Source organism: Hyaena hyaena, unplaced genomic scaffold, assembly GCF_003009895.1.
Source record: "Hyaena hyaena isolate Hyena2069 unplaced genomic scaffold, ASM300989v1 scaffold_0, whole genome shotgun sequence".
In the NCBI taxonomy this organism is placed as follows: domain Eukaryota; kingdom Metazoa; phylum Chordata; class Mammalia; order Carnivora; family Hyaenidae; genus Hyaena; species Hyaena hyaena.
The window spans coordinates 12,537,003-12,555,551 of record NW_024080632.1 but is presented as its reverse complement, the minus strand read 5'-3'; the positions used below and the strand labels follow the sequence as shown (position 1 = coordinate 12,555,551).

General features: G+C 51.0%; 1 protein-coding gene across 6 annotated transcripts in view; it reads right to left on the bottom strand.

The window, feature by feature from the left end:
• BICDL1 (BICD family like cargo adaptor 1) overlaps nucleotides 1–18,549 on the bottom strand; it is a 113,490-nt gene that overhangs the window by 1,755 nt on the left and 93,186 nt on the right. For 2 of the 6 annotated variants that reach the window (XM_039232363.1, XM_039232436.1), the window contains 5 exons: nucleotides 14,758–14,937; nucleotides 13,902–14,120; nucleotides 12,695–12,838; nucleotides 7,108–7,238; nucleotides 2,505–2,625 (listed from right to left, as the gene is read on the bottom strand). In XM_039232363.1, coding sequence (XP_039088294.1) covers nucleotides 2,505–2,625; nucleotides 7,108–7,238; nucleotides 12,695–12,838; nucleotides 13,902–14,120; nucleotides 14,758–14,937 — 795 coding nt within the window. Of the gene's footprint in view, nucleotides 1–1,660; nucleotides 1,770–2,504; nucleotides 2,626–6,174; nucleotides 6,233–7,107; nucleotides 7,239–12,694; nucleotides 12,839–13,901; nucleotides 14,121–14,757; nucleotides 14,938–18,549 lie in introns of those variants that run through there. The other 4 variants (XM_039232559.1, XM_039232641.1, XR_005528492.1 and 1 more) reach the window with 3 other exon arrangements.

The window sequence follows — 18,549 nt, the reverse complement described above, 5'->3', positions numbered from 1 at the left end:
ACCTCAGCCTCCTCAGGGCCTGGGGCTTCTCCCTGCTGGCCTTGGCCGCTTGGCTGACCCCGCCACAAGCCCAGAGAAGGGCAGGCGCGGAGCCCCAGCCACTATCGCCCTGTCTCCACCCGGGCCTTGCCCGTGACTGGCCTCTGCCCTGCCTCTGCTCCCTTGGGGCTGGGGGGGCCTCTCCCCGGCACCCCACCCCAGACGCCCTTAGCACCATCTCTGCCTGCCAGCTCTCCAGTCCAAAGGGTCAGTCTCAGGGGGCTTCTCCTGCCCCCTTGCCCCCTTCAAGTTATACCAGCCCATACCACTGGTGCCCAGATGCCACTGGTGCCCCCGCACTCCCCGTGACAAGGACACAGGCTCCCCGGTGCCGCCTTCCTCACTAGCAACCCCATGCTGCAGCCCTCCGCTGGCATGGCTCCCGCCTGTGGCAGAGGCCACGGGGATCACGGTCTTCGCTGCCCACCCAGCTCCAGCTTAGGGCCGGATCTTTGGCTTCCTCACTGGGGCAGCACCCTTCCCCAGTTTGGTAAAGTTGCCTAGAAAATGTCCCCCTGACTTTGACCCCCTTACAGCACAGCATCTTTAATGCCACCCCCCCCCCGGGGCTTCTGGGCAGAGTGGCTCCACCCTCTCCATTCTAGCTGTTAGATTCCAATTATGCACAAGATTCCACTTGACCAAGGCATTCTGCCACCGACAAAGTATGAAAACTACTGGTTTAGCAACAAAACCGGCCCTGTCTAGTGAACATCAGCAGGAACATAACAAGCATCTGCCTGATTCCTTCACCCCTAAACCCTGTGGGTACTGGGATGCCCCCCGGGTGGGGGGGGGAGTCAGCGGGCCCGTGTCCTGCCTGAGCAGAGCATGGGGCGGTGAGGGCCCAGGCAGGAAGTGGGACTGGCGCCCCCCCCCAGCCTGTCCATCACCTCCTGCACTCACACCCACGCTGTCACCACGTGGTGTCACACTAACTTCTCAGCAGGTTTCCGTGTTAAACAAAGGGACTTCCCTGACCCCAGCCCCAGGTGGCAGCAAGGTGGATGTCCTGCCCCCTCCCTTGTCCACGTCTGGCTCTCCTCCTCCCTCTCCTCGTTCACACTCCACTTCCTCCAGTGCCCCTCCTCCTCACAGAACTAGGAGGTGTGCTCCCTGCCTCTGAAGACCCCATGCCAAATCCGGGGCCCAGTGCCCGGCACTTAGGACGCGCTCAGTAAGATCTGTAACGTACATTAGAAATGTTACAGGATCCTTTGGAAAGAAACTCTTTTAAGTGCCAATGCTTTTTCTTGCAATTGCAAACCGCATCTTTTATACTTTCAAATCCATCAGGGAAATGCCATGAAATGCATCGCTTTAGAACTACACATGCATGAACTGCTTATGATTCCAGCCCTGCCAGTACTTGTGTCGGCAAAGCAGCCCGTTTATGAGGAGGGAGCACGGAGAACCCGGGGCCGAGCCGGTCAGAAAGGGGCCGGCCGGGCGGTGGGCGCGGTGCCGGGAGGAGAGCTGCGGGGGACGGCATGGCACACAGCACACGGCACGGGATGACGCCGGACGCCGGCACACACAACACGGCGGGCCACACACAGGAAGGCGGCGGGACTGCGATGGCGGCGGGGCTGGGGTGTGTGGGATGGGGGCTCGATCTCACCTCGAAGGCAGGAGGGGTGTACAACTAAAGCTGTTGATACGGGAACTGAGAAAGGCCACTAGATCAGAAACCAAAGGAGCCAGATAGTAAAAAGCCCTGAGGAAGCAAACTGTAGCCGGGAGAGAAGAGAGAAGAACAGGGGCGGTAAGCCAGGGGCCGGCCAGCTGCTCGTGGGCGAGAGGCTGAGGGGCCGGGGGCATCTCTCTGGGGAGACGGGGTTGCCGTGCTCCCACAGCCGGCCCGGCAGGGCCCTCGGAGGAATCGTCACCGCCAACCCGTCCTCCAGCGGGGGGTCTTCATCGGTCTGGTCAGGGTTTCTTGGGGGAGAGACACGAATGGCTACACCCATATCCTGAAATCTACCACCCGAACCTCATTAACAAACAGCAAGCACAGTGCGGGCCCAGAGGGGAGCCGTGCTGGGGCGGGGGCGGAGCAGGACGGGACTCAGAACCCGGTGGCCCTGGAGACACACAAGGACTCATTTTCCCAGGGCTGTGTTCTCTGGCAAAAGGCAGCTGGCCGTTGAGAAAGGGAAGGGCAGCAGCTGCCGAACGACATCCAGCTGCGAAGTCCTGTTCCACCATATAGGGCTTCCTGGGCCCTCTGTGTTAACAGCTGTTTCTTTCCAGCTCATTTAAACAAAACCAGGACGACCAGCTGAAGGAAGCTCGCGCCCCTCCGCTCTGGAAGCGTCCTCAGGTGTTCCTCCCTGGGGACTCACCCACGCGCACAGGACCCTCTAGTAACAAACTCTCCTCAGGCGCTGCTTGGGTTCAAAGACACCCCCGCCCCCACCCCCAGAGCCCCGTCTTCCCTCACCCCGGGTCTCCTGGCTCTTTACCTGCCACGCCTCAAGCTGCTGGGAGAGGTTCAGTTTCTGCTGAATGGCGTCCAGCAACTGGCTGTTCAGAGACATCATGTCCATCTTGCACTTGGCGAGTTCCAGCTCCACAGCATTCTTCCTGAACACAGACAGGCCGGGTGAGCGCGGGCCCCTGGGTCCACAGGACCAGGAGACAGGCTCCGACCCTAAACTCGCAACAACTAGGAGCCGTGACAGTGACCAGGACGTCACTTGCAGAGAGCTGGAAAGTCCACAGCACAGGTTCACGGCCCTTTTGTCGACTGTTTTTAAAAACCTGTGGGTGAAGGGACCCCTGTCCCCCCACCTCACAGATGGAGAGCGGCTCTGAGAGGATACAGAGGACTGGCCCGGAGGTCCAAGGCCTCACACGGTACTAAGGAGGCTGGTCCCCATGAGAGGGAAGGACTTTGACCTCTTGGCCCCTCCTTTTCACTAGCAATGCCCGCCCCCGCCAAGGGATCTGTCCTAAAGATGCCACCTAGCTAATCATAGTCGCCACCAATTTGTGGACTGGTGGTAAATTATATGATGGAACAGAGTCGCCAGGAACCACCATGATGGTGAATATTCAAACTGTGAAAATACGATGTATGGCCGAGTGCAGACCCGCGCGGGACAAGGTCTGGCAGGGGACTAGCTTTGTGAGAGAAAACTGCCTGTGTGTAGTTAAAGGTCATCCGCAGAAATGTCTACTCGGCCATCTCTGGATGATGATCGTTGATGGGATCCCACATACTTTTGCTTTTCGTATTTTAATATTTTAATATGTTTCACATATTACTGTGTTTGTCTTTTCCAACATTCCTAAATCATAGTTGTTCGATGCAAAACAAAACTGAATTTTTTTCAGGGGTAGGGGAATGGGACTAAAAAGTATGAGACACTAACTAAACAGCTTCTGCCAAGGAGGCACGGGTCGCCCACCTGCCAAAATGGACATTATTTAGCCTCCATCATTAACTGCTATCTTGCATTCCAAACGTCAATGCAAAAATGCCTCCATGCACAGGGCCAGCGACCAAGGTGCATGTCCCAAGGACGGCTGGAGGACCCCGACTAGAGCGGTCGCCCAGCTCGGGTTCTCAGAACGGGGGGCTGCACCAAGCGAAGTGGCTGGGGGGCGGGGCAGGTAAGGTAAAGCACTCGGGGCCGCCACCGTGGCCGCCACCTCCCCTCCGGACACAAGTCCACCGACCGGGTCACCTCTCCTGACATCTCATGGCTGTAGAACGGCGCCCTGCCCTTCTTTCCCACGGAAGCCGGTCCAGTCGGCTCGCAAGACCGCGGTCCGCCCGCCGCACTGCGGCTGAGGGGCCAGAGGAGGCTGTCCAATGAGCGCCGGCGGCTCAGACGCCTCAGGCTTCCCTGTCACGACTGCTGCCATTGGCTGGCGGCGAACAGCGGAAGTCCTCGCGTGGCATAGGTTGCCATGGACGCCCGGCCAACCGCCCCCACAGTCGGGGACGTCAGAGCTAACCCCTCCTCCGGCGCCGGATACAGCTGCAGCCTCACGAGCGCCTGGGCGTCTGCCGGCAGGTGGCGCCACAAGAAGCCTAGAGATCCCAGAATGTGCGGACCAAGGCCTCCACGGGGCGGGGGAAACTTCCTTCCAGAAAACCCCCGAAACGAGAGCAGTCTTGCTGATCTCTGTATTCCAGCCTTGGACTGCACTCTAGAGGACGTGTGCTCACTAGAGAATCTTGGTGCTTATCCTTCATGAGAAACCCCAGACCAGGAGAGCTAAGCCGCAGAGGCGGCTGATTAACAGAATTATCAGAATTTTAAAAAGGAATGTCTGAAAAACGGCTAGAAGAATTCCTGATTTAAACGAAACGACTAGTAACCGACTCCTTTTTGTTTTTTGTGAGACAGGCTGCTAGCCCTAGATTTTTGTTGTTAGCGAGGGCCTTTTACCTGCAAAGAGAACTGTTACTTAACTTTTCTGAAACCCATCTACTCTGTGGGATAAAGAACACCTTAAGGTTTCTGTAGCCCAGTGAAGACAGGAAGTTCCTTTTCTTGGGGGTTCTCACTCCTGACTACACACTAGAATCACGGGGTGGGAGTTCGGGGATACTTTTAACAAGTAGCCCCAAACTAGGAGATTCAGACTGAAATATTCTGGAGAGGGCCCTGGCACCCGCTGTGTTCCTCAAATGATTCTAAAGTGGTCAAGATGGAGAATCAAAGATGATCTACATGAAAACAGCTTGTAAAACTCTTAAGGTCCTATACAAAGTGTGCTGCCCCCCCACATTTGAATGATTCCTTTAGGTCTGTTGTTGCAATTCTTTATATTGAGTTTAATTTCCAAGGGATAGAAAAAGAGCTATCCTACAGGAGTGATCTAACATCTTCCCTAAGGGCCAGCCATAGATTTAGGGCCCATGGAGGACAGGGGCCTCACTGCAGAGTTCTCCCCACCCAGTGAGGATAATCTGCAAATCAGCTTGGTCAGATGTCAGGAGGTTCCCTGGGCCTCCTTTGACAGAAGGTGAAGGCACGCATTTCAAGGTTTTATGGAGACTTGCTGGCCTCCTCAGTCATCCAGATGTCAGAGCTGGGTTCCACTTACTGAGGGAAGGGGACTGGACCACTCGGGTTCCGCCTTCTCTCCCGCGCCCTAGGACTTTCTCGGGTTGTGTCTCCCACCTCCCATGCTCATGGCAGAAAAGGGTCAGGGCTTGATGTTCAGCTCTCTTCTGCTTGTCCAGCTGAGAGAAGGTGACCAGCCATTCTCTATTTCTAACCTCATTCTGCCTTTTATTCCCAATAGAGGCTTCCACAATTAGCACCTTAATTTTACCATTTTATTTCCTAATTGTATGACACAATTTCACCCTTTGTTATTCATAAAAGTATGCTCCCACTCCTAATTATTACACTGCTATTCAAATACTCGCTAGTGAATTAAGTATTCAGCAGGAATATACTGGCAAAGATGCACAGGTTTGTCTGGGAGCCTTGTATACTTCCTAAATGGACTGGAAGTTGTCGAGCGGCTTGACATAAGGTCCTGGCCAGATAGAAAGGGGGTCCCAAGGTAAAACTAAGTAATGGAGCTGATGAAATTATTAAAGAGAACAGAAGGGAGGGAACAAATGTGTGTGAAAGGGGGAAGGTGTGAGGAAATGACAATTTTAAAGTCAGAAATTACCTTCTTTTTTTTAAAAAGGCATACAGTATCTACTTACATTTGTTTCAAATGAACTCCTTTTAGCTTCCTGACAAATAGCCTGGGTGGTAAGGGGCCAGAGTGTGGGGACAGGAGTCAGGAGGCCAGGGATCACCACTGGCTGTGGTCTTGGGGACAGTGTCTCAGTTTCCTCATCTGTAAAAACTGGGATTAAAAATGTCTACTTCATGCTGTGGCTGGGAGGGTTAAAGGACGGAGGTGTTTTGTAAACAGTAAAGTGACACAGAGGGCAAAATGTATGGCAAAGGGCCCCGCAAGTAGATATAGTTTTAGTATCTTTTATCTCTGTACACTCTGACATGGGTAGACTGAATGCATGATGACAAATCATTTAAAGGGGGATGGGGAATATGCAAATGTGTTCTTTTGCCTATGCACTTCCAAATCTTTTGAATGTAAGAGAATACATTCCTTCCCTGCTAAAGAAAACCCAAAACAGGATTAAAATATGACCAGTTTACTGGAAATGCCCTCTTAGGATGCATCGAACTCGGAATGTAGAAAAGCCCTAGGAGAAAAATGATAACATTTTTTTTTTAAGTGTGACAACTGTACTGTGGCTGTGTGTTTTACAGAAAGTCTTTTCTTTTGAGAGAGAGAGAGAGAGAGAGCGAGCGCATGTGCAAGAGCGAGCGCGAGCACACAGGCAGGGAAGGGGCAGAGGGAAAAGGAGAGAATCCCAATTAGGCCCCATGCCCACTGTGGAGACTGATGCAGGGCTCAATCTCACACTGTGAGATCATGACCTGAACCTAAATCCAGAGTCAGACACTCAACTGACTGAGCCACCCTGGGGCCCCAGAAAGTCTTTTTCTGGTGGAGATCTACACTGAAGTGTTTATGGATGAGATGTTAAGCTATCTTGTGATGTGCCTTCATACAGTCCAGCAGGGGGGTGGACAAAGTGGGTGGGGATATAGAGGAAACAGTACTGGCCATCTGCTGATTAGGGTTGAAACCAAAAGGCAGGAAGTTAGAGATTCATCTAACTTGCTTCTACTTTTGTGTATGCTTGAAAATGTCCATAATAAAAAGTAACAGTAAGACACCTTAAAGAAGTTGAGGTAAATATATATATAATGAAATGGAAAACTAAGATCTAAGTGGAAAAAAACCACAGCCATGGAGAGCATCAAGCCCATGGATACTTAAAAAAGCCCAAATCGCTGTATCGTTATACACCTGCACACAGACAGGAAAACACACACACCCAGCTTCCAACAGTAGTGTGTGCCTGGGGAGCAGAAAGACGCTGGGGGTGAGGGTGGGCAGCAGGGAAACACTCTCATTTTTGTATTCTTCTGTATGATTTAACTTTGAAAACTGAGCATATACTCCTGTTGCTTGTGATTCAAGTAAAATTAAACACACACGCCGACTCACTTTGCAATGGCCTCGTCCCGGTCCCTGATGGCCTTCTGAAGCTGCTCCTTTGGTTCCTTGTCCTCAGATGTCACTCTGAGTCGGTCTCTCTCTTCCTTCAGTGCAGTCATCTCCACACTCAGCAGTGTCACCTACCAGGAGACCAAAGGGATGGATGTGGTGACATCACTGCTGCTGGCCCGGCTGCTTCCCGCAAAGAGAAGAGAACAAGAAGCCCCAGGCAGGTGCAGAGCCTCTTTGTGGTGCGGGCTCGTAGCTTCCACGGCCCCTGGCTCTGAGGGAGGCCCATCTCTTCTGGAGAAAGGATGCCACGAGCTAGGCTGGAGCCCACTTGCCAGTGGCCGGAGGGGTGGGGGATGAAATTCGGGGCTGGACTGCAGCCATGGAGCCAGATCCCCTTTGTATGCAGCACACTACCGCCACTTCCATCGCAAGGCGCTCCCAGAGAACTCCTGAACCCCACACATGCAGCAGGGCTTGGAAACACATGTTTGGGGGTAGGGAGTCAAGTTTTGTGTCCAGGCATCTTGCACTCACCATGGAACACTGCTATCCACAGGGTCCTGGCTGGACCCAAAGCCCAGGGCCTGGCTCCCATTTCTGTGACAGCACTTGCTGCATGCAGCCTGGTCATTCAACTTCAGAGGTCAAAGCCACATGGAATTTAGACACCTATGTGGTGTCATCATCTTTCACTTTAAACCTGCTACCTTTTCTGTGGTCTATGCCTCAGTGAATGGCCCCATAGCCTATTCAGTGGGAGTCATGTTTTGGTGGTACCGTGCCCTTCCCAGTGGCTCGCTCAGTGAGCACAGGTTACCCACCAGAGCTCTGCAGTAGCAGGAAGCATGGCTCATCTGTGCATCTCAGAGCCTGTGCTCAATGTTCGATCCCAAACTGCTGTGCAGTGGACAGTTGTCATGTTTTTGGCTAATCATTCCAAATATTTTCCTATATGGGGGACGTTCCTGGTTGCAGGGGTCTTGGGCAGGGGATGTCCCCCAATAAGGAAGCCAAAAGAGAAGAGACCATCCATCCCTAGGTACACAGGCATGGATATGTGCATGACCTCGACTTGCCAGTCACCCCCCCCCCCAGCTGGGACTGCAGTCCTTGAGGGATCAGCAAAGCCAAGGGCCAGGGAGAAATTATTATGTGGACAGCAGATTGCTTCTGTGGCCCCACTTCCCATGGCTCCTTCCTGTTTTGGAGCTCAGTTCTCCAGCCTTCCTGTCAAGTCTGTAAGCTATCAGATTTAATTCTAATACAGTCTCTCTTTCTCTCTCTCTGCATAAACTGAGTGAGTTTCGTTGTCTGAAACCAGACACCCTGCTTGGTCGGACTTTCAGTAAATATTTGTTGAGTGAATGGAAGGGCGAGCCCCTTATTCCCAGTCAATAAGCTCAGACTGGAGTCAGGATGACTGGCCTTGCCCTCTTGTTAAATAGTACACGTACTTGGACATTTTTTAAAGCGAGGATCCATCCATACAGGTCTAGTGCTCCTACAAGGGGACAGATGCCACCTTACAGTGCACTCCCTACCCAAGTTCCAAGCCTAATCATCTTCCAACAGACTGAAATTGAGCAAAGGGCCAAGGAGCAAGGCTGAAGATCAAGCTTCCCTGGAGATGCTCTGGACTCCCAGACTGAGATTTGCCAGCTACCGGGGAAGAGGAAATCAGCCACTCAGGAGGAAATCAGAGGAGACTTGACAGTGAAAAGGCGTGCAGGACAATCTACTGTTGCTATGGGCAATTAATTTTGTACTCTAGGTGCCTGATGAGGAACATCAGGCCCAGGTGCTCCGGGCTTTCGTGGTGGGACACTTGTGGAGAGCAGGGCTAGAAGCCCTAGGGAAGAACAGGCTGGGGCACGTGCAGAGGCCATAGGTGCAGCTAGTCCACAGGCAGCTGGGCAGAAACCCAGCCTCACCCTACGTGCCAGCAGGTTCTGTGGCCTGGTAGGCCAGAAACTCAAGACTCGGGAAGTACCTGGCAGAGAGAGAGAGAGAGTGAGAGAGAGCGCGCGCGCGAGCGCCAGGCCTCCTCGGATCAAATAAATCCTAACATGGCCCTGGACTGGCTGTGAGCCAGACAAGGTTCTGCCAGCTGAGTAAGCTGCAGATAAAACTACATACTAGGCAGGAAATGCCAACATTTAATATGCTCCAGATAAAACTCCACAGGAACGATTTGCTTGGGTCTGGAAAACTTGGTCGAGGTAGAGACCATCAGCTATCATCTCAGAAATGACAAGGGACTTACCTTCTTTGAGTTGCCCACACTGTTCATAAAAAGCAGGAATAAGTAATTAGTTCCATCATCGGGTTGTTGTGAGGATCAAAAGAGATCAGTGACATCAGGGACCAAGCCCGGTGCCTGGCGGTAAGCTCTACTCCTTCCTCTTCTCTGCACCTGTGCAGACCGTCTTGCGGATGGTCGTCATGAGGACTGACCTGGCTTGTTTATACACTGACTTAGCTTATGGCCGCCCCTACATCTACTTTTCCCACAGAAAGTAGGTGTCCTCATGATTGAATGGGATCAAAGAAAACATCTTGAAGTCATATATCTAGGGCTTTATTTGCCCTCTCACTCAATAATTATCTGCTTTAGGAGAAAACAAAGAGAAGTGGGACCTCAAGCTTGTCCTCGTAGGGCTCTAAGGACTGACTGGGAAGATGAGCTGTGAGTGAGGAAACCATGAGAAAACAGGGCCGGGGGCCCCAGGAGGGAGAGAACCGAAACAGTTTGAGGGAGGAAGTGAGGCCTAAAGGCTGAGGAGGGCTGATATGTGCAGGTGGCAGGGAGAATCTTCTAGGCAGAGGCAAAGGGCCAGGGAAAAGGCCCAGACGTGGGAGAAGCACAGGGAGTATGTGCCATGCCGTCACAGCCCACGTCCAATTCTGCCAAAACAAAGGAGGGGATATGGAAACAACAGGAAAAAAGGCTTGATGGCCAGAATGCAGCCAGACCACGGGTGGCCGTGAGGGTTTAGAGGCTTGATGATAGGAAGTCAATCCAAAACGTAAGGGTATTTCATTTCAAGCTGTGCTTCAGGAAGATCAATCCAAATCCTGTGGAGGTAAATGGGCTGGGGGAAGTAAGACCAAAGCCAGGCTGTGAAACAGTGAAGGTCTGACACAGGGCAGTGGCTAGCAAGATGGAGGAGAGCGAACACAGGCAGAGTTCACAGAGGAGGGGTCACCAAGCTTTCCTTAGTGAAGGCCTTGTGTTCCCACTACATGCTCCGCTGTGTTTTCACACCCCTTCTGGAGTAACCGGCTGGCGCTCTGGTCAAGCCCTATGAAGGAGCCAAACACAGGACTGGGATGGTTTCTTACTGCACCTCCCGCAGCCCGGTTTACTGGCTTGAGGATCGGCAGAAGGGCTCCACAGATAACTGGTTTTATATTGCTCTCTGCTTCCCAGCAGCCGCTCCAGACCCCAGTCAGCCCTGGGGAAACATGAGCCGGAAAAGCTGTGGGGGTGGGGGTGAGGGTGGGAAAGGGACTCTCCGTGGCTCAAGGGAGTGGGGCAGTCCTCAGGTCTGGATATAGATTCTTGTCTCAAACACAATTATGAATTAAATTAAACCTGGACTCTCTTTTACTTAAAAATTGGATAGGCTTCTGAGGGGCAGGTCACTTGGTCTTCCAGGTCCCACACTTTTTACCTCTGGAGCCCAGTCTCCAGGGGGAAAAAGCATACTCTGGTAGGAATGCAGTGGGCTGGGAGGCTGGATCAGCCCCTGACTGAGGTCTCACCCTAGTCTAGGAGCCGCCTGCTGAAATTTTGATTTCATGTTGTTAGCCTGTCGGGGCTCTACCTCCCCACTGGGCCTGCCAAGGGTGCAGGGGCGTTACCCTGGTCATTCCGTGTTTGTCAGGGTCTAGTGCAGCACAGGCACACAGTCCGTGCTCAGTAGCTGCCCCACTAACTGCACGAGGAAGGCTGTGCCCGCTGTGCCAGCTACCATTTCTACTGGCATTCTGGAATCCAGCCTGCATCCCACCCACTGCCTCGGGAGGTCAGTGTTACTCCCGTGGGACGGCTTTGGGGGATGGGTGTAGTTAACTAAGAGATCTGCTGCTTTGACTAAGCTCCTGGGGAGAGATGAGCCACTGAAGGGGCCCAATTCTATACCCCATGGGACTGAGTGCACCTACCTGCTTGATGAGCTATCTGGCATAAACCACTCATCAGCTGAGCTTTTAATAAATGAAGTAGTGGAGGAGACAGGTTCTGAAATAGTTGCATCCAGACCCTCAGCAACCTGCACCTTGCTTTATGTTTCTAAATAATGCCCTCTGCTGTTTCTAGTTTTGTAATTCTGAGAAGCAACAAAACAAAAAAAAACCCAGCCAATCAATATCAAAGAGCTGATAAGCAGAACACCCCCCACAGAAATTTAAATAGGCTTTAAAGTAAACAAAACTTTTATTAACCGGAAGAATGTTCAGATCCACTTTATTCTGTCTGTATTCTTATGGTGTGAAGACCTGCGCTAAGTCTGAACTCCTCCCTGGCCAAATGACCGCCTGAGGGACTTCGGTTTTAGGCATGAGAATCTTTGGCTTCCAGTCCCATTCTTCAGGGCTTGGCCAGACATAAGCTATAGCTTTCAATAGCATCTTTCTGCCCTCGCTATCTGGTCACTCCCAGAAAGAAGAGTACAGCAATAGCTGTGGGTGGGTCTCCCAATATCTTCAAAGAGAATTATATTAGGAAGTCTAATGGGCATGCCCCCCAAAAAGAATTTATTTCTATAGGGTCCTTTAAATTTAAGAACTACCAACTGAAGCAAATGCCGGGTTTACCTTCCATCTCTCAGCAACCTGCTGCAGCAGGAACAGACGACCAGCTGTGGACAAGGGAGGAAGGGGGCAGGCTGGGTGGAAGCAGGGTTTAAAATACGACCTGTTTGGTGCCCCCCACAAGTGGAACAGCACACTGCACGTAACCCTGTCAAAAGGAAGAGCCTTATTTATTTCCTAGGATAGAATTTAGAAGCTCCTTTCTGGGTGGGGCTGCTCCTAAGCCCTTTAAAACTTTTCAGATGGGAATACAGATGCCCTTCTCCAGGATTCTCAAGAGATAAAGTCATGATCAAACAGGAAAGGAACAGCAAGAGCAGCAGTAAGTGCTTCTAAAGCTGGAAAACAGGCTGGCAGAGGTGATGGCATTACAAAGAGAGAACAGGCCTTCAAAGATCAATTGCTTCTTGGTTTGCAAACTTCCCTGCTCAGAAGCTGCTGGAAAAACATCCGTGAATGTCCTGAGAGCTGTGGCACTTTAAACTGTCAAAATCCAGCAGGTAATCTGGGCTCTCTGGAAGGCAGCATGTCGCTGGAGGATATGGAGGGTCAGCTATTCTTATCCCTCACAATTTTACTTTGGGCTAAACCAAAGGGCTGGTTTCTTCTCTTGAGCTCACCTCAACTTCAGGCCACTGTCCTCTGAGGATCTGTCAGAGCAGAGCCACTTCTCAGACGTGGGAGAGGGAAACTCAAGAGGGTCCCAACAGAGCCCGGGGGCAGGGGACTGGCACATTCCCTGCGCTGGACCGAGGATGGGGGTGCTCACCTGACTGTGGAGTTGCTGCAGCTCCTCTAGGCTTTGCCTCAGTTTACCCCTCTCTCCCTCCATGAGTTCCCTTAGGGCTCTCGAGTCCTCACTGGTCTGCCTTATCTGTTCTTCTAAGGAGTCATCATCAATTCTCCGGGAGCTCTGACAGCGAAAGAGAGCGCCACCAACCACACAGATGGTGAAGGCAGCGGCAGGTGGGGTGAGATGGTTAGTGGGAGAGAGGGTGAAGGGAGAGGGTAGGGATGGATCAATTTGGGGGAGAGCAAGATAGAGGAGATGGGGCGGAGAGGCAGAGAGAGAGGCAGGCAGAGAAAGAGGAGACAAAAGAGGGAAGACAGGATTAGAGGAGAGAGATTCTCTTGCCCAGTTTTGGTTTGCAAACATTAGATATTTATTTTTGTTCCAGGCTTCAGGGAAGGGAAGTCGCATGGCATGAACAGCACACTTCACTGACCTCTCCCTTCCCCCACAGTGACCCAGTCTCCACATACAGTACCTTCCACACACCAACATGACATGTCCAGGTAAGGACAACCATCCTTTCATAGGACTTCATGTAACATGGGCGGAAAGACCTAACTATTGTGTATGAGGATAGAACCGGAAGTGAGACAACTGCCTGAGAGCTGGTGGTGAGAGTGGAAATCTGTCACGAAGCTGGAGGAAATGCCAGTGTGCCCGGGAAGCCCACAGGAACACTCTCCTCTTCTCCACCAGAGGAGCCGCATCTGGAATTCTGAAGGCCCTTGCTCATCTTCTCAACATTCTGTGCTCCCTGTATCCGTTCAGCAGGGGCTTCCAGACTGGACAGTTCACCTATTCTCAGCTAACCCCATGGCAAGGACCAATGAGCTACGGTAAAGTAACTTGCAATTTTCACCAGAATCCAAATTTCTACATTCAGAGCTTCTAAGGAAAGCTCCTGAAGTTGAGGCCACAACAGCCTGGATTTAACCGTATGGAAAAAGGGCTCCACTTGTATGCGAGTGTCTGCAGGAAGAGGACTCTGGAATTTCCATTCCCGGACGTTCCTGTGTCCCATCACCAGCACACAGGGCTCTCAAACAGTAAGGGCTCAAAGTTCCTACAGCCTTTGTAAGGTTCCACTTCCGGGGTTAACCTCATTCCCTGTGCGGGCTTTCAGCCTCCCACTAGCCAGGTCCTGGGGGTGGGGGGTGGGGAGCTTCTCAGCCAAGACACTTACCGTGGGCTCCATGCCATCCACAATACTCTGTATCAGTCTCTTGAGCTCGCTGAGGGCCGTGCGCAAGCTGCCGGCTGGCACGTCCTTGGCAGACGAGGTTTCAGAAGACTCGTCCATCGAGGAGTCCGTGGATACGGCCGAGTCGGCGCTGTCATTCCCCCGGAGGTGTGAGCAGAGATAGCGGACCTGGCAGTAGGCTTCCCAGAGCTGCAGTCTCAGCTGCCCCATAGAGAATAGTTCCTGATTACGGGCTCTAGAGAGTACCGCCACCCGCTCGCCTCTTCCCAGAGAGGAATCTTTTCCTAGTGCAGGAACCCAACATGCTGACACTTAAGAGCCTAGTTCTAGCAGAAAGAGTTTTTCTTTTTGAAATCCCTTATCTCAAGAAATACAGGTACTCATCCTGGGCTCAGTACATCTGTATGGACTCCTAGTTCTTAACTCTCCAGCCCTCTACACACCTCCCATTTGTCATATATGCACTTCTCTCTACAGCTGAATACTGTGGTGGGAATCATGATTAGGGGAGTGAGTGGTTGTGAGGAGAGTGGAAAAAAAGCCAACTGGATGGATCGTGAATGTTCCAGAGCCCAGTCAGTGCAAGAGGGATGAGGCTGAGGATTAGCCGACAAGCGCTTCCTAAGAGGCACTGGGGCAACGGTGAGCGAGGGACATGCTCTGCCCAGGGCCTGCTTTGTGACAGCTCCAGCCAGCGGGCCTGGGCTCACACAGGCACAGGGCCACAGGCCCTTGCTGGCCTGGAGCTGGAGCCGTAGGAACTGGGCAACAAGGAGGGTGGACGGGCTCCGGAAGTCGCCGGGCAACCCCGCATGCGGGACGGACGGGACATCAGCACCTGCTCCCGCTCTTGCTCCAGCTCCTCGGCCTCCATGCTCTGCTCGATCTCGGACAGGAGGGACGTGCTGGTGGCGGCGGAGCTCTGCAGACTCCTCTCCTCGGTGAGCTCCTCCACCTTCACCTGCAGCTGTCGGTAGGAGAGCCGCACCTCCTGGAGCTCCAGCTGGCTCTGGTGCAGCTTTCAAAGAGACACAAATGGCAGTGAGGCTCCCCTAGACCACAAACAAGCAAGAGAAACTGCCGCCAAACCTGATCACGCTTCTAGGTCCAACCACCAATTTACAGAAAAATATGGGAGAGAGGAACATGTCAGATTACATCGGGGTGTGCAGGCAGTAAACTCCGGATTTGGGTAACTCTACAAGACCAACAGCTCAGCTTCTTTAAGCTGTAAGAGACTTAAGAAACATACCAACCAACCGCAGCATTAGGCCCATTTGAACTTGCATCCTGATTCAAGTAAAAAATTTGAGAAGCAATTAGGACATTTATGAGGTGGTTACGAACCTGGACACTGGCTATTTGATATTAAGAAAACACTGCTTCCCCCCCCTCCCCACTTAGGTATACTAATCCTGTGGCTATGTTTTTTTTTTAAGTTCTTATCATTTAGAGGTAGTCTTTGTTTATGGATGAAATTATAAAAATTTGGGGATTTACCTCAAAATAATGTGAGAGGGAAGCAGGTAGATGTACTGAATGTGGGGCAGGGCTGGCTGGAGCTCAGTGGTTTGCACAGCTGGCAATGGGGCACATGGGGCATCATCACACTACCTTATTTCTGAATGTCCAAAATTCTCCATATTAAAAAAAATTAAACACATACACACACAGAGACATACAAGTAAGGTACCATTAGACTCTCACCAGAATGACTAAAATAAAAACCCATAAAATAGTAATGATACCAAGTACTGATGAGGTCGTGAACAACCAGGACTCTCACTGCTGTTGGGAGTGAAGCTGTACAACTACTCTGGGAAACTGGCAATTTCTACTGAGTGAAATACACAGCTGTCCCATGACCCAGCCCTTCCACCTCTAGGTGCGGACCCAGCACAAATGGCTGTGTATGTGCCCAGAAGACAAATGGGATGTCCACAGCAGCATTCTTCCTTAAGAGACCCAAATGGGGGTGGGGTGCCTGGGTAGATCAGTTGGTTAAGCTTGGGATTCTGTGTCCTTCTCTCTGTGCCCCTGCACTGTTTGCTCTCTACCTCTTTGTCTTTTAAAAATAAATAAACATTTGAAAAAACTAAAATAATCTTTAAAGAGCCACAAATGAGGAAATAATCCAAATGCCAATATAGAATGGAGAGAGATAGTCACGTGCTGGAATACTACACAGCAGTGAAAAAAAGAACACACTGCCACTATATGCTATAACATGGATGAATTTCATAGACATGATATAATGTCAAGAAAAAGCCTGACATTAAACAACATATAATGTGTAATTCATGTATAAAAGTTCTGAAACTTCACTGAGATACAAGAGATGAAAGTGGAAGAGAGGTCTGTCTGCCTTTGAGGAAGTGTCAGAGTACTGACTGAGGGGGCGAGAGGGAGGCCTGTAGGGTACAGATAATGGGCTTTATCTTCATCGGGGAGGTGTTACATGGGTGTGTGTGTGTGTGTGTGTGTGTGTGTATGTACAGTTTTTAATGTTTTATTTATTTTTGACAGACGGCGCAAGCAGGGGAAGGGCAGAGAGAGAGAGGGAGACAGAGGGTCAGAAATGGGCTCTGTGCTGTCAGCAGTGAGCCCGATGTGGGGCTTGAACTCATGATCCATGAGATCATGACCTGAACCAGAGTTGGATGCTCAACTGACTGAGCCATGCAGGTGCTCCACGGGGGTATATATTTGTAAAAATTCACTGGGCTGTCCACTTAAGATCTCTACGCTTTGGTGTATGTATGATGTATTTTAATGAAAAAAAAAATGAAGGGGAAAGGGTTTGGAAAGACACTGTGGGTAGGATTTGGAATACATGTGAATAGAAATACCGAGAATCCCCAAAGCCAGGAGAGAAGTGGTCTCTGTTTTCTGTGTCACACCTCACAGTTTACAGGTAAAGCCCCAGGCCTGGGAAGGGCCTTACACAGCATAGAAAACTCAGAGAAGGAGAGGATGCCGGTGGTGGAGGGGACAGCAGGGTACTTTTTATGGCTTACAGACCAGGGCTCCTTCCTTCTCTCTTGCTGCCACTATCCACCCTTCTGGCCATTCTCTGTGGGCCCTTATTCGTGGAGCCCAAGCAGGGCACCGCTACCTGGCCAGGTTACTACTACCGAAGGGAAGACACGACTCCACCGCGGCTGCTGAATGCCATGCTCTACTAGTGCCTACGCCACTACACTTGCTTTTAACACACAGACCACACCTGCGGAATCTTCACATGTTCGCTAACCGCCACACACTTGTCCACGAATCACACCTGCGCAGGAGCAATGTCTCCTACTCTTGTATTTGTGGATTGCCCACCCCTCCCTTTTACAAGATTTTTTGGAAGTTGAGGATGGGAAAAGAACACCCTGGGGTTTAAATTTAATGAACTTATCTTTTCATAAGATAGAGTTTCTGGGGTCACCCCTGTTCACTAAAAATAGAGCACACACTGTCCTGTGTGTTGCAGACTGCGGGCCAGGTAGGCTTGTGGCACCTGCAGAGGTGCAGACGCTGAGCAGCAGGGGGTGACAACTCGGGGCTCTGCCTCACGAGCGTCCACGCCAATTTGTTAGGTGCCCTAGGGCTTCACCTCTGTTGGTCAGGAGCAGACGGTGGTTGGCTAATGGCACCAAGAATCTGGATGCACCTTCACTCAGAAAAGCCTGGTGCCTGGCTGCTCAGAGAGGGAAAAAGGCACTGGCGAGCCTGCTCTGCACGATTCCCAGGCATCAGCAATACCTGCTGGTCCAGTGGGAACTCTTCCAGCTCCAGTTATGAGAAAACTCAGAGAAGAAATTAGGGTTAAAAAAAAAAAAAAAAGAAAAAAAGAAAAAGGACATTCCTAAGAAGAATTTGGCACAATTACAAATGGCATACTAAGTTGGCAAAATGCTTTACAATTATTTTCTAGGTAATTCCACATACATCTCAGTAGGAGAAGTTCGGCACACACAAGTAGAAGTTCTCATGCACTGGACAAAATTAGTTCAATTACTCATGCGCACTTGAGAGTGCTTAATTAATTGTAACAGCAAGAGAATCAAAGATCAGGACAGGTCTGCCCTGTCTGGTCAATAATGGGTCCAGAAACATATGCAGAAAAAACAAATCAGAGGAGGCTTAGATATAAGAAACCTTTAAAACAAGGAATCTCATCCTTTATATAAGAAAGATGTCACTAAATATATTTAGATATATGTATCTCAACAAGGAAGACACCAAACGCCTTGCAGTGCAGCACACTAACTGAGCTTACAACACTCATGCCACCAGAGGTGGCAGAAGTGGGAGCACCCTCCCGCTTCACACTGAGGGAACTAAGATGGTATGATGCTAAGTGTCAGAGCAAGGTCTACACTGCAGGCCACCTGCTCCTGGGTCACTCCACAGGGAGTGGAGCCTACACTTTCTGATGATGAAATCCACCTGCTCACTGGGACAAGGCCCCTGCACACATCTGTAAGATGCCCATGGGGTTATAAATCAGAGGGGGACAGAATCCTCTACTGGGTATTATTAAGAGTTTAGCAAAATGCCTGATTTTTCAACTTCTTGGGTATTCAACAAATAATTTTTATCCCTATTTTCAGCCTGAAAAAAAAAATGAGAGTTGGATTTT